This window comes from Cyprinus carpio, chromosome A19, assembly GCF_018340385.1.
Source record: "Cyprinus carpio isolate SPL01 chromosome A19, ASM1834038v1, whole genome shotgun sequence".
Lineage (NCBI taxonomy): Eukaryota > Metazoa > Chordata > Actinopteri > Cypriniformes > Cyprinidae > Cyprinus > Cyprinus carpio.
In genome coordinates this window covers 12,053,102-12,065,156 of record NC_056590.1, presented here as the reverse complement: position 1 = coordinate 12,065,156, position 12,055 = coordinate 12,053,102, and the positions used below count along the sequence as shown (strand labels likewise).

The window sequence follows — 12,055 nt, the reverse complement described above, 5'->3', positions numbered from 1 at the left end:
CACTTCATTACAGGTAGAAAAAAATATTTTAATACCATCAGTTTACTACAAACTATGATCTACAGATGGCAGCAGTATGCTTAGCGTGTATGCCATTACCAAAGAAGCAGATTGTCCAGACATATTCTGCACTATAAACGTGAGAACAGTATCTGGTGGTGTTTATTAATCCTGTTGTTTTACTGATGTAATTTCTATAGTCTAAAACAGAAAGATCAATTACTTTAAATCCATTTTCTTTCTTAAATCATCTCATGAAAGATTAAATAATCTGGGCACACATCAATGGCTCACACATATTTAAGTATGTAAATACAGTAACTAGCTGCATGAAGTCGTAAATGTACGCCAGAATGCTGATGAATTACAAAAAGCTCAAACCCTATGTATATGTGCTACTATATTAAAATTAGATTCTGTTATACATGGGATTGGTTAAACTGAAATGCAGCTAAACCAGAACTGAGATCAATAACTCAAAACTTTGTGTAGCTCACTATCATGTGGAATATTCTCCCCAGGTAAACAAAAGGACTACAGGGTTTATTCAGTTATTATTATTATTATTATTAGTTTTTTCATATTTCTTTAATCTTCCAAATCTCCCATATGTGGCATCAGTCCATAAGCACTAATCAGATAGTCAACTCTTTTTCCTGTAGGTATTTTATCAATTGACATTTTTGCCTAGGATGAATTATTCTTAATTGATGTTATAATGTTTCAGAGGAATGGATAAAGTCATAACCTGTTTCAACAAGCGCCCAGATGCTCTGGTCTGTCTCATCTGTTTTCCCCGGGCAGGTGGAGGCTCTGTCCATTATGCTCGCTGGGCCAAAACTCTCAACAACTCTTTTGAAGGTAATTCCCCTATTTAAAAACATGGGTGTGGGTTTGTATATTATATTATATTTAATTTAATAATTTATTTTCAGTGTACTCGGTTTGACTGCCAGGCAGAGAAGGGAGGGCCAAGGAACCATTTTATCAAAATATGCAGGAAATCGTTTATGAGGTCATTGGTGTGATACTTCCACAACTCAAAGAAAAGCCATTTGCACTCTTTGGACATAGGTTTGTGACACTGTTGCTAAATTATCATAGGTTTTAAAAAGTATATATTAAAGTATATGGTTTTAAATCATATATACACTAATATTTAGGACCAGAACATGATTCTATTTAAAAGGAAAATTGGCCAGAACATGATAGTCATTATAAAAGGCAACCTTTTTACATAAATGAATACCTGTTCATTTGCAACTTCTTTCTGTAGTTTTGGAGCTATGACCTGCTTTGCTTTTGCCGAGCATGTAAAGAATGTCTACAATCTTGAGCCGATCCACATGTTTCTCTCTGGAGCCTCTGCACCATATGTAAGTGTGATCTGTTCTGTTTGTTGTCATATCTGTCAACTAAAAATAGAATTGAAAATGAGAAAACAGCCAGAACCATTTTGCACATGAAAAGAAACATTGAGCATGATCACCCCACATATTATGTGGAATTCACAGTATCTTCAAAATGCCAAAATTAAAGTATTAAAAAAAAAAAGTTACACAACATATAAGTGGTATTTCCATTTTATGTGTTTTATTTTATTTTGTTGCAAAGGGGGGATATCTTTATTACTGTTATTTATACTTACACTATACTTGTATGTGTAAATATATTTAAATGTATATTTATGTTTGTTATAAATGTTTGAACTTTTCTGTAAGTCTGAGGCAAGACTGCAGGCACCAAGAAGAAGCCATCTGTCAGATCAAGAGTTTCTTGTGTGGGTAACTTCTGTTGGAGGCACACCACCAGAGATACTGGCCAGTGCTGAGTTCGCCAAACTCTTCTTACCTGCACTGAAAGCTGTGATCTGTGTAGCGGAAAATTATAGGTGGGTTTCGAAAAGAAACAGACAGACTTCGGTGTCTTTCTTTAGTGTAAGAAAACATCAGTATATATAGCACAACAAACCTACATATAATACATTATGTACAGCAGATGTAGCAGACCATCAACACCCATCCTGTCATGTCCAGTATCGTGCCTTGATGGAAAAGAAGATGCACCCCATGACTTACAAGGTAAGTCTTACAAGTAAATGGTTCAGTTTTTACAAAAACAATGTTGAAAAAGCATGGTTTGGATTTTATAAAGAGGTAAACTTAGAATGAACAAACTGGTTATTCGTTAATAAATAGACTCACATGTGCATGATTTTGTCATTATTTACAAGCTTTAGTTATATGTGCAACTGTGCAGATGCTTCCTGGAACTCATTTTTACTTGAAAGAAGATGCAAATGAAAAATATATACTGGACTACATCACAAAACATCTTGAGATGGCAGAGATGGACTATCTATATAAACCCTGCCTTTTTTATTATTTAACTGCAAACATGATGTATTTATGATATAACAAATGTATTCCTGCTTAATATTCGCTGATGGAACACATTTTCTTGTGACTGTTAAAAAAAATATCAGAATAGACACAGAAAATAAACCAATTAATGCCCAAATTAATCAATCCACAGCCGACTGACAACACATCTGTAAGTTGCCTCAGTCTCGGTAAGTAAAATAAATGTTTTCGGTGATTTACAAATGACATGTATATGACCTTTATTTAGCATAAATATGTTATTTTTAAATGTATGAATATATAAATCTAAATATTTCAGGTGCAGAAACATATTTTCCTTCCATTGTTCCACCATCTAGCCTAAGTTTTACATCTAAGTTTAACTTTAGACTTAAATACACCCTGCACTGTGACCAATCGATTTATAAAAATACCAATACTCAATATAGTCTCTTAATAGGCTACGAGGTCATGAAATGAACATGATGATAAATATACAGGAATAAGTAAATAATGTATTACTAAACAATGTATTGTGTTAATTCACATTAGTAGTATTTTTATTTAAAAAGCTTAAAGAGTGAATTTGAGGCGCATTACTGACACTGTCCAATAATAACATTACTACTACTATTAATAATAATAATAACGTAAACTAGGCCAAACCAATGGAAGAAAAAAACAGCCATCGTTTTATTAATGTATTGATGCATGAATATCCATCAGAATGGTAAAGCACAAGCAGAACTTTACAGAATCAGGTGGTTAACCATTTGCGTGTTTACCAGAAGAACTACTACTTTTGTCTTTAATTGTCATCTTGTTTCTATGATACCAGCAAACATGGCCACCCTGAGCTCGGAACCAGGCTTGCGTTACAGTGTGTCTGACTGGGCAGCCAATAATGAACAGAAATCAGACACTGCTGAGTACAAACGCAATATTTCACATGGGATCCGCTAGGAAGGAAGAGCTCTGTGTAATGAGACAACCAGTAAGGTAATGATCAGGGTGGGTTGAAAGCTGTTTGACAGGGTAAAAGACTGTACCACTAAATATCAAATATGTTGCTCTTATTGTTATCAGACAAACTGGGATGAGTAAGACAGCCGGCACAAACTGACAGAATCAATGACCTCACGCGCTGGAAGGAGAATCTGAAAGCTTGTGCACAGCAAGTGGATGCAGAAATGGACGCTCTCACCCTGGTAAATAATGAGTCTATAAAAACCATATTCACACAAAATTCCGCTAACAGGGCAGATAGTTTTACAGCAGCAACAAATGCACATGTACAGCTGTCCACTGTATTTAGGACAGTAATATTTTTAGGACATTGAATTCCATGCATCTAACTGCACCAAAGAGGCAAAAATACACAAAACTACAATACAGTGGATTTAAGCAACTGACATTCATACATTTATTTATAAAAACACTGGGGGAAAAAACTGGTTAATAAACTGTTTTTACTCAGAAATTGTTAGTACATTTCACTATTAATTAGGCTACAAGGAAACATCACGTTACAAATTTTTAAATAATAGAAATTTTGAAGTAGAAAGAATGAAATAGTATAAGCTACTTTTTTTGTAAAACATACTCCAATAATTATGGAAGGCCATTTCTGCCACAGAATAACAATAAAATGAAATAAATTAAAAAACTCTTGAGTATATCGCACAGTTTCTCACAATTCTGAGAAAAATTTCAGTATTGCTAGATATAAACTCCCCACAGAAATGTGATATATAAACTCAGAATTATGAGGAAAAAAGTCAGAATTGTAAGATATAAAGTCACAATTACCTTTTTTCTTCTGTGGTGGAAACAAGCTTCCATAAATAAACTGTTTTTTTAAAAAAAAACTATTTTTACAGAGAAAAAAAATATTGTAAAAAAAATTTAAATTATAAAAAAAAAAAATTATAAACTAAAAAACTTCTCAAGTGTATTCATGAACCCATAAAACATTGATCAGTCCAAGGACGAGACAGAACGAGCCCTTGCTGCCACTATTCTGCCTCTTGAAGTCACTGCGGAGTGCATGAACCTTGGGGAAGGTTATCGTGGCAAGGAGCTAGTCAGTGACCCTGTAGAAGCTGAACTGAAGAAGGAAGTAGAGGTGATTGATGGAGCACAACGTGCCCTTCAGCAGTGCATCGATCAGGCCTTTGAACAGCTGTGGTAAGTACATTGAGATAGACTTTAATTGGTTAGAAGCCTTACATAGCAATCTGCTTTGTTTATTTTGGATGACAATGAAGCTTACTGTAGATAAATTATACATCATATCTCACTTGATTTTTGTCCGTTTATATGATGAAGATTACATGGTTGCTAACCCCAGCATTTATTCTTAGTTGCACGGCACGGAAACAGCTGACCATTGACCTTCAGGATAAAATAGAAGCCTGTGATGTGGACATGTCATGCTTGTCTACTATATGGTCACCTGAGATCACCCTGAAGCCCAACCTCACGAGAGTGCCCCCCCGGGTGAGTAAATGAGTAAAAGTGCTATCTTATAAGTATAACTATACAAGTCATTATTAAAAAAAAATATCTGATACCAGAATGCAGCAACTGACCAATCAGAAAGTAGTTTTCCAGCGTGCCATGTGGTAATGGACTATTAGAATGAATAAAGCATTTTTCGTTCTTTCATTTTAGTATGTGTGCCAATATCTTTTAGACTCAAGAAGAGATTGTTGAGATGGAGAAGCCACCATTGTAACAGAAGCTGGCACAGGCCCAGTGAGAGGATCTGTCTCGTAAGCAGGATGCCCTGTAGCTGGAGCAGCACAGTAGCCAGACCCGCCAGCGCCTGACTCTAGGGGTCCAGACTGAGGGTCTGTCTTCAGCTGTGGTGCCTCTCACCAACTCTAGTGGCAGACACAGCTGGACCTCACTTGAGGTGACACCCTGATTCTTACCTCATACTTAAAGCGATAGTTCACCCAAAAATGAAAATTTGATGTTTATCTGCTTACCCCCAGGGCATCCAAGATGTAGGTGACTTTGTTTCTTCAGTAGAACACAAATTATGTTTTTTTAGCCTTGGGGCGTTGCATTCTCTCAGCTGTACAATGCTTGGCAAATGGTAACAGAATCTATGAGAAAGAAAAAGACATGCACAGACAAAATCCAAATTAAACCCTGCGGCTCATGACGATACATTGATGAGTAAAGACAAAAAATGATCGGTTTGTGCAAGAAACTGAACAGTATTTATATAGTTTTTTTTTACCTTCTGATTCTCGCAATGTCCGAACTGTTAGAACTCTTGTGAATGCGCTTCACAGCAGCAGGCGTGTGAGACATCATCTTCTTCTTGTTGCTTTATGGCGGAGCACAGACTTATAAGTGCATTACCACCACCTATCTCTCAAATGGCCCATTAACACTCTATCTACAATCTCAATTAGGAGTGTCAATGGTCCAATTGAGAGATAGGTGGTGGTAATGCACTTATAAGTCTGCAATCCGCCATAAAGCAACAAGAAGAAGATATGCCAATATCAAAATATGCCACTCCCATTCCTAAAATACATATATTAAAGTCACTGTTTTGTTTTCAATGCACAATTTCAACTTGCATATCACTATACAGTAGTAATCATAATCACAGTCTGTTTTCATAAAGTGCCCAACCATTGCCCCTTACTCACATAAGTCATCATCCAGCATAGTTTTATCATTGGAACAGTTTAAAATGGGCAAAATATTATCAATACAAGCACTTCAGTCAAATAAAATGTATGCAATATGTCAAACCTTTAACCCATGGGGGAAAAAAAGTCAACCCATAGCAACATTTTAAAAAATGTAAAGAAAACTGTGGAATTGGCAACGCTGGTTCAATGGCTTGTTCCGAACTTCCACAAGTTTTTGACATCAGACAAATGAACATATTGACACAGGATTGTTTGCAATTATTAGTCAATGACGTAAGTGTGACATTTAGCAACTTGGTCTGGCCAGTCATGGTGAGGTAATAAAGAGGAAGTACAGTAGATATGTTTTGCAGACAGTTTTATCCAAAGTGACTTACAGTGTTTAAGGGAATCATTTATCAGTACTAGCATGCCCTGGGAATTAAACCCAGAGCCTTGGAGTTGCCAGCACTAAGATCTACCAGTTGAACTGCAAAAATGGGCAAATAATTGGTAAGAGAAAGGGGGGAAACCGTTCAGAGAGAACTAAATAAATTAAATAAATACATTGATATAAATCATTGATTAAAAGGTATTTTCTTGATTACAGTATTTAACAAATTACCAGCCTCAAGATAGAAAAAATGTTTTCAATTGAGTATTGTATTTCAAACATTTATTTAATTTTATGAGCTAGAGTGGAGCAAATATCTTAAATATGAAAACATACTAATAGGTTTGAATAGTTTCAAAATTATTATTTTCTTGACTCATGGTGATCTGTATGTGGATCATTGTGTCGTATTGTTAAATAGCCTTTTTGTATTCACAGACCTTTACAACAACGTTAATCCATCTGTCAACAGATTTTATTTCATGTGTGGGAAGGGAAGCTAATGTCATATGAAAGCCTCTGTTTAGATTGGACTTTGACTCTAATCGGTGATAAACATAATAAAAGAATGAGTTACACAAAAATCTATGCCCATCCATTGGTGATGATTTATCAGTTCTGTTCAAGTTTACTGGAACACTAATGTATCTAAACGGGACTGCTTGCATCTATGTGCATGGCAAATATGACAGAGCCTCTATGTATCCCCCAATTGTTAGTCGCTTTGGATAAAAGCGTCTGCAAAATGACTAAATGTAAATGTAGAGTTCAAATCATGGTTGATCACAAGAGTATGATCAGTTTACATTTAAATGCCATTATATAGAGACAGTGGTGCTACTTTTGGTGTTGATATGCATGTTGTTTTTGCTGTGTATAACTGTTCATATAAACCTAAAATTGAGGTTGTAAACGGTTGCTAAAGCTCTCTGTTTTCTTGGGGTTTCAGTCTTTAAATACATAATTTTGATGTGGTTAGCCATGCTTGGTTTGAGCTGGTGTTGTTAGAAATGTAATTAAAATATTTAGAATGTACTAAATTCACTTGTTTTAATTTTTTTAATTTTAGACTTTTATTAAATCTTTTTAGACTTTTATTATCTTTTCCTGAGATCCTTTGTGAATAATTCACTCACAATTTCTACTTTGAAGTAGAATATATACAGCCAGTATGATTCTACTGTATATGATCACACACACTCACTCACACACGCACATACACAAATATACAGTATATGTATATAGCCAGTATGATCATGGTTAATAAAATGATCCAAAGGCTTTTTGCAAGCTGCTATAAAAGCATTGTTAAATCATTGTATGCAATAGCCATTCCTGAATGACATCCCAGACTCCTAGTGAGACAGACTCCTAGTGAGTTTACAGCTTTAATGGCTTAACCGTTCTGTTCAGTTCACGGCTGGATGGGCTCAGCTTCCTGCAAAGCCCAATTATTCTGAATCATTTCACTAAGGGGCCTGATCTAGTGTGTGCACCAAAGGCAAATAAAGCAATGTGAGACCATATAAATGGCATGTTGCTGCATTAAGTACCCATCCCCTTGCCTCATATCAGACCAATTCAAGCTCTTAGATGCACTAGCCACCCATCTAACGCCCCTCCCATGCCCCCTTCCTCCCCCCTACTTTTTGCCTTCCAAATAAATAAGAACTTTTATGCAAATACAAACTTCCTTATTGTCTTCATGTTTTTTTTTTCCTCATGCAGATTGGAGAATGTTCAGCACTTAATTTGGAACGGCTATTCCTCCAAATGGAATAACGAGAGAATACTGGCAGCCAATGGAGAGCCTATAAAAAGGAGGCATTAGTTAACTGATCTAGGTGAGCTACGAATTGACAAACGGATCTGACATGGAGCTGACTGCATCCAGCTTTGTCTCATTGTTGGTCTACATCTTGACTTTCTTGCTTGGACTTCCCGGCAACCTCCTCGTTCTTATCGTGTACATCCGTAAGGCTCGAAAACACGGTGCCACCCCCAACGTAGTCTACGCTCTTAACCTGTGCATGGCAAACCTCGCTCTAGTGTCGTGGATGCCAGTCAAAGTGGCCGAGACAGTGCTTCAAGGTTGGGCACTTCCAGCTGCGGTTTGTCCAGTTTACAGCTTCTTTCTGTTCTCATCGGTCTACGGTAGCAGTTTGATCCTCACAGCAGTTGTCGTGGGACGTTATCTGAGTATCGCCTATCCCATAACTTACAAACTCTACCGCCGGGCGCGTACCTCTTGCCTGGTAAGCGCCATCTTGTGGCTTTTAGTGCTTGTACACTTGGGTTTTGCTTTCACTGCCGAAGGAGGGGGCCATTTTGTGTCCTTATCAGAGGAGAATGTCTCTGCATGCTATGAAAACTTCACCCAGGAGCAGTTGGAAGTGCTGGTGCCGTTACGCCTGGAGATGGCACTGCTGCTCTTCCTGGTGCCACTTGTTTTGTCAGCATTCTGCACACTGCGCTGCCTAGTGCTTGTCAGACACTCTGCTTTGCCCTCTGATGGGAAAAGAAGGGTGTTAGCCATTGCACTCTCCACTTTAGTAGTATTTGTGGTCTGTTATGGACCCTACAATGTTTCTCACATGGTGGGCTTTGTATTGTACACTAATGTGGAGTGGAGAAGTGAAGCCATGCTTTCCTGCTCCTGCAATGTATTTCTTGAGCCCGTGGTCATGTTAATGCTTTCGCCATGGACACCGAGGGATTTGGTGGAGAGATTGTGCCATAAACGAAGGAATGCATCATGTAAGTCATGGCATCAGAATCACTGCAACAGGGCTTCCAGGAGTCCTCAAACAACAACACTGGCTGTGTCAATAATAAGCCATGGTGAATCTAAAGATGACAAAGTAAAAGCAGACTCATCCATAAAAGAGACCTGATTAGGTTACCACAAGACACTCATGGAAATAAATGAGATGTTGACTTTGAACATGGAATTTTTTAACTTGCGAGTGTGAGTCACCCAATCATATTTAGGGGAAGGATATGAGCTGTGAGATAATGTTTTGGTGGTTTTTAAAGATATTGGAAGAGAGTGCATGGTCTTATAACATTTTTCAAGACATTAGCTGTCTATGCACAGCTTTCCCTTTTCACTTATGTTTGCCTCTGTATTATATGATTACATTTTTAATGGTTTTAACAAAAATATTAATAATAGTAAGTTATTATAATGACTAAAAATTGTAAACTAGCAACATCGGATCTTTTGAACACAAGAGAAGATCTATAGTAAATTTGAAGAGGTTGTATGGAGGCTCAATGTATATTCTTTTATTTCATCAAAATCTGGACAACATTGTGGTATTGTTGACCCATGTGCTTAATTTGTAACTATTTTTGAAACAGTTATTCTGTAATTATTATTATTTGAACTATAACATTTATAATGTGTAAAATGTTTCAAATGGGTGCTGTATTGTAAATATAAATTAAATTGCTCTTTCATTTTCATTTTCCTGGTGCAGTTTTTGAGTATGAAAATAATGAATTGATGCAGCAAGTAATATTTTAAATATTTTAGGGCTGGAAAAATTATTTTATCGCACATTAACACAGTTATTATTATTATTATTATTATTATTATTATTATTTTGAAAGTCTATTGTTCACTGGCTCTGAATACACATACAGTCGTACCATGGGTCACAGGAGGGGTGGGATGTTGATCAGTACTGGCTTGGGATGGGCGTCAACATGCGTCTCAACCAATGAGTGCATTTGGGGTGGGCCTAACACCGTGTCTACACCGGACACGAGCGGTGTGGTGCATCAGAACATTCAGAGCTTACAAATTGTAATTATGAGTTCTGCGAGCATGTGAACGTCACATGTTGTCATCTCATATTACGGTAATCAGAACATGGCGTGAATGCAACATAACATGTCCAATCTGTACCCCAAAAGGGTAGATCTCTTGTTAGTCCCAGTGTTTATATACCCTTATTTCCTTCTAGTCTTTGACTGTCTTTGTTTGCATTTATGTTTGGTTATGTTTTACTAGTTCTCCTGTGTATTCTACATTAAAACCCTGATTCTGAACATTTTCCTTCATTGTGCACTTTTTGTGACAACGATACCGTAACAGAAAGACGGACCCTCCAAAGTGAGTACCAGGAAAATGGACTTGCCTGCAACCCAGCTGCTATGCCTGGAACAGAAGCAGAAAAGCCTCAGGGCCTACACCCAATGGCTTACTTGCCCGGTGTGGGTCCTCAAGAATCTTTCGCCAAGTTCGTCGAGTAGGTGTGCAATGGATCCCCGTACACCATATGCCCCACTGAAGAAGAACTCACAAACTACGCTCCGACTCCAGCACGGTCAAAGACCAGCGAGTGGACCGACAGGGATTTTGCTAGAGTCCACCACAGACCATGGAGAACGGCCTGCCACGATGGACAAGCCTAATCCAAGGAAGAGGTTGGAAGGAGCCAGCACCCCGGAGACCTTCCACAACGAGAGTCTGACCAGGTGTGTGAGCCGGCAACACCGTGGATCGCAGAGGGAGTGCTTGTGGAGCTCGAGGGCTGGGAGGAAAACCCCACCCATACTCCTGTGTGTGTGTGTTAGATATGGCTTCTGGTGGATATTTTGAGGAAAATAAAGACATTTTTGAGGAGGCTCTTATAGACTGGTTTGGCGAGTTTATCCCCAGTTTTCCTGAATCTCCAGCATTTTCTGTATCTCCAGCGCCCCCCGTTTCTCCAGGGTCTTCAGTATCTCCATCACCCTGTTTCTCCAGCGTCTTCTGTATCTCCAGCACCCCGTTTCTCCAGCATCTTCTGTATCTCCAGCGTCTTCTGTATCTCCAGCGCCCCCTGTTTCTCCAGCATCTTTTGTATCTCCATCACCCCGTTTCTCCAGTGTCTTCTGTATCTCCAGCGCCCCCCGTTTCTCCAGCGTCTTCTGTATCTCCATCACCCCGTTTCTCCAGCATCTTCTGTATCTCCAGCACCCCCCTGTTTCTCCATCATCTTCTGTATCTCCAGTGCCCCCTGTGTCTCCAGAATGCCCACCCAGCCTCCATCTCCACCCTCCTCAATCAGCCAATTCATCAGCCCCACTTCGCTGCTGTCCTTCAGCCACTCTGCAGGTCCATTGGCATTGAGGATCTGCCCAGTGTCTTCAGGCCATCAGGTCAACCCAGCACAGAGGATCCCCTGGTTCCACCTCTAGCCTCTGTGCCTATCTCTCCTCCTCGGCCTGTCGACACTTCGGCTCCGCCTTGGCTCCTCCCTCCCTCGGCTTCACAGGAAACCATCGGCCATATGGCTTCTCCAGGCTCCCTGGTCTCTCCGGCTTCGCCTTGGTCAGCCATCGACCTTCTTGCCCCTTTGGCTACATCTAGCTCCGCCTTCGCCTTCTCAGCTACACCTTCGTTCCCAGTCCAACCAGCTCCACCTCTGTCCTCTGGTATTCCAGCTCCACCTCGGATGTTTGTGACAACCAAACTGTGACAGATCATCCTTTGTTTTCACATTGAGGAAGTGTGGGCAAATACCCATGTGATAGTTTGTGGTTTGCAATAAGGCAATACCCAGGAAAGATCAGAAAACTGATAAACATGCATGTTAAAAGTTACTGTTAAAAGTGAGAGGGAAGCCTATGCCGTAACGTGAAGAGTTTTG

General features: G+C 38.9%; 1 protein-coding gene and 1 pseudogene across 1 annotated transcript; both read left to right on the top strand.

The window, feature by feature from the left end:
- The first annotated feature begins 146 nt into the window (after positions 1-146).
- LOC109111863 lies at positions 147-8,287 on the top strand (annotated as a pseudogene).
- Positions 8,288-10,835, top strand: LOC122148847 (free fatty acid receptor 2-like). Its single transcript, XM_042777170.1, has 2 exons — positions 8,288-9,010; positions 10,674-10,835. The coding sequence occupies exons 1-2, from the start codon at positions 8,288-8,290 to the stop codon at positions 10,833-10,835; spliced, it is 885 nt and encodes a 294-aa protein (XP_042633104.1).
- Positions 10,836-12,055: the final 1,220 nt, after the last annotated feature.

Bases quoted from the DNA above. Each gene is read 5' to 3' on its own strand.
- LOC122148847 (XM_042777170.1), top strand. From the start codon at position 8,288: ATGGAGCTGACTGCATCCAGCTTTGTCTCATTGTTGGTCTACATCTTG. The intron at 9,011-10,673 runs GTGGGCTTTGTA...TTCGTCGAGTAG, and splicing joins CCTACAATGTTTCTCACATG to GTGTGCAATGGATCCCCGTA.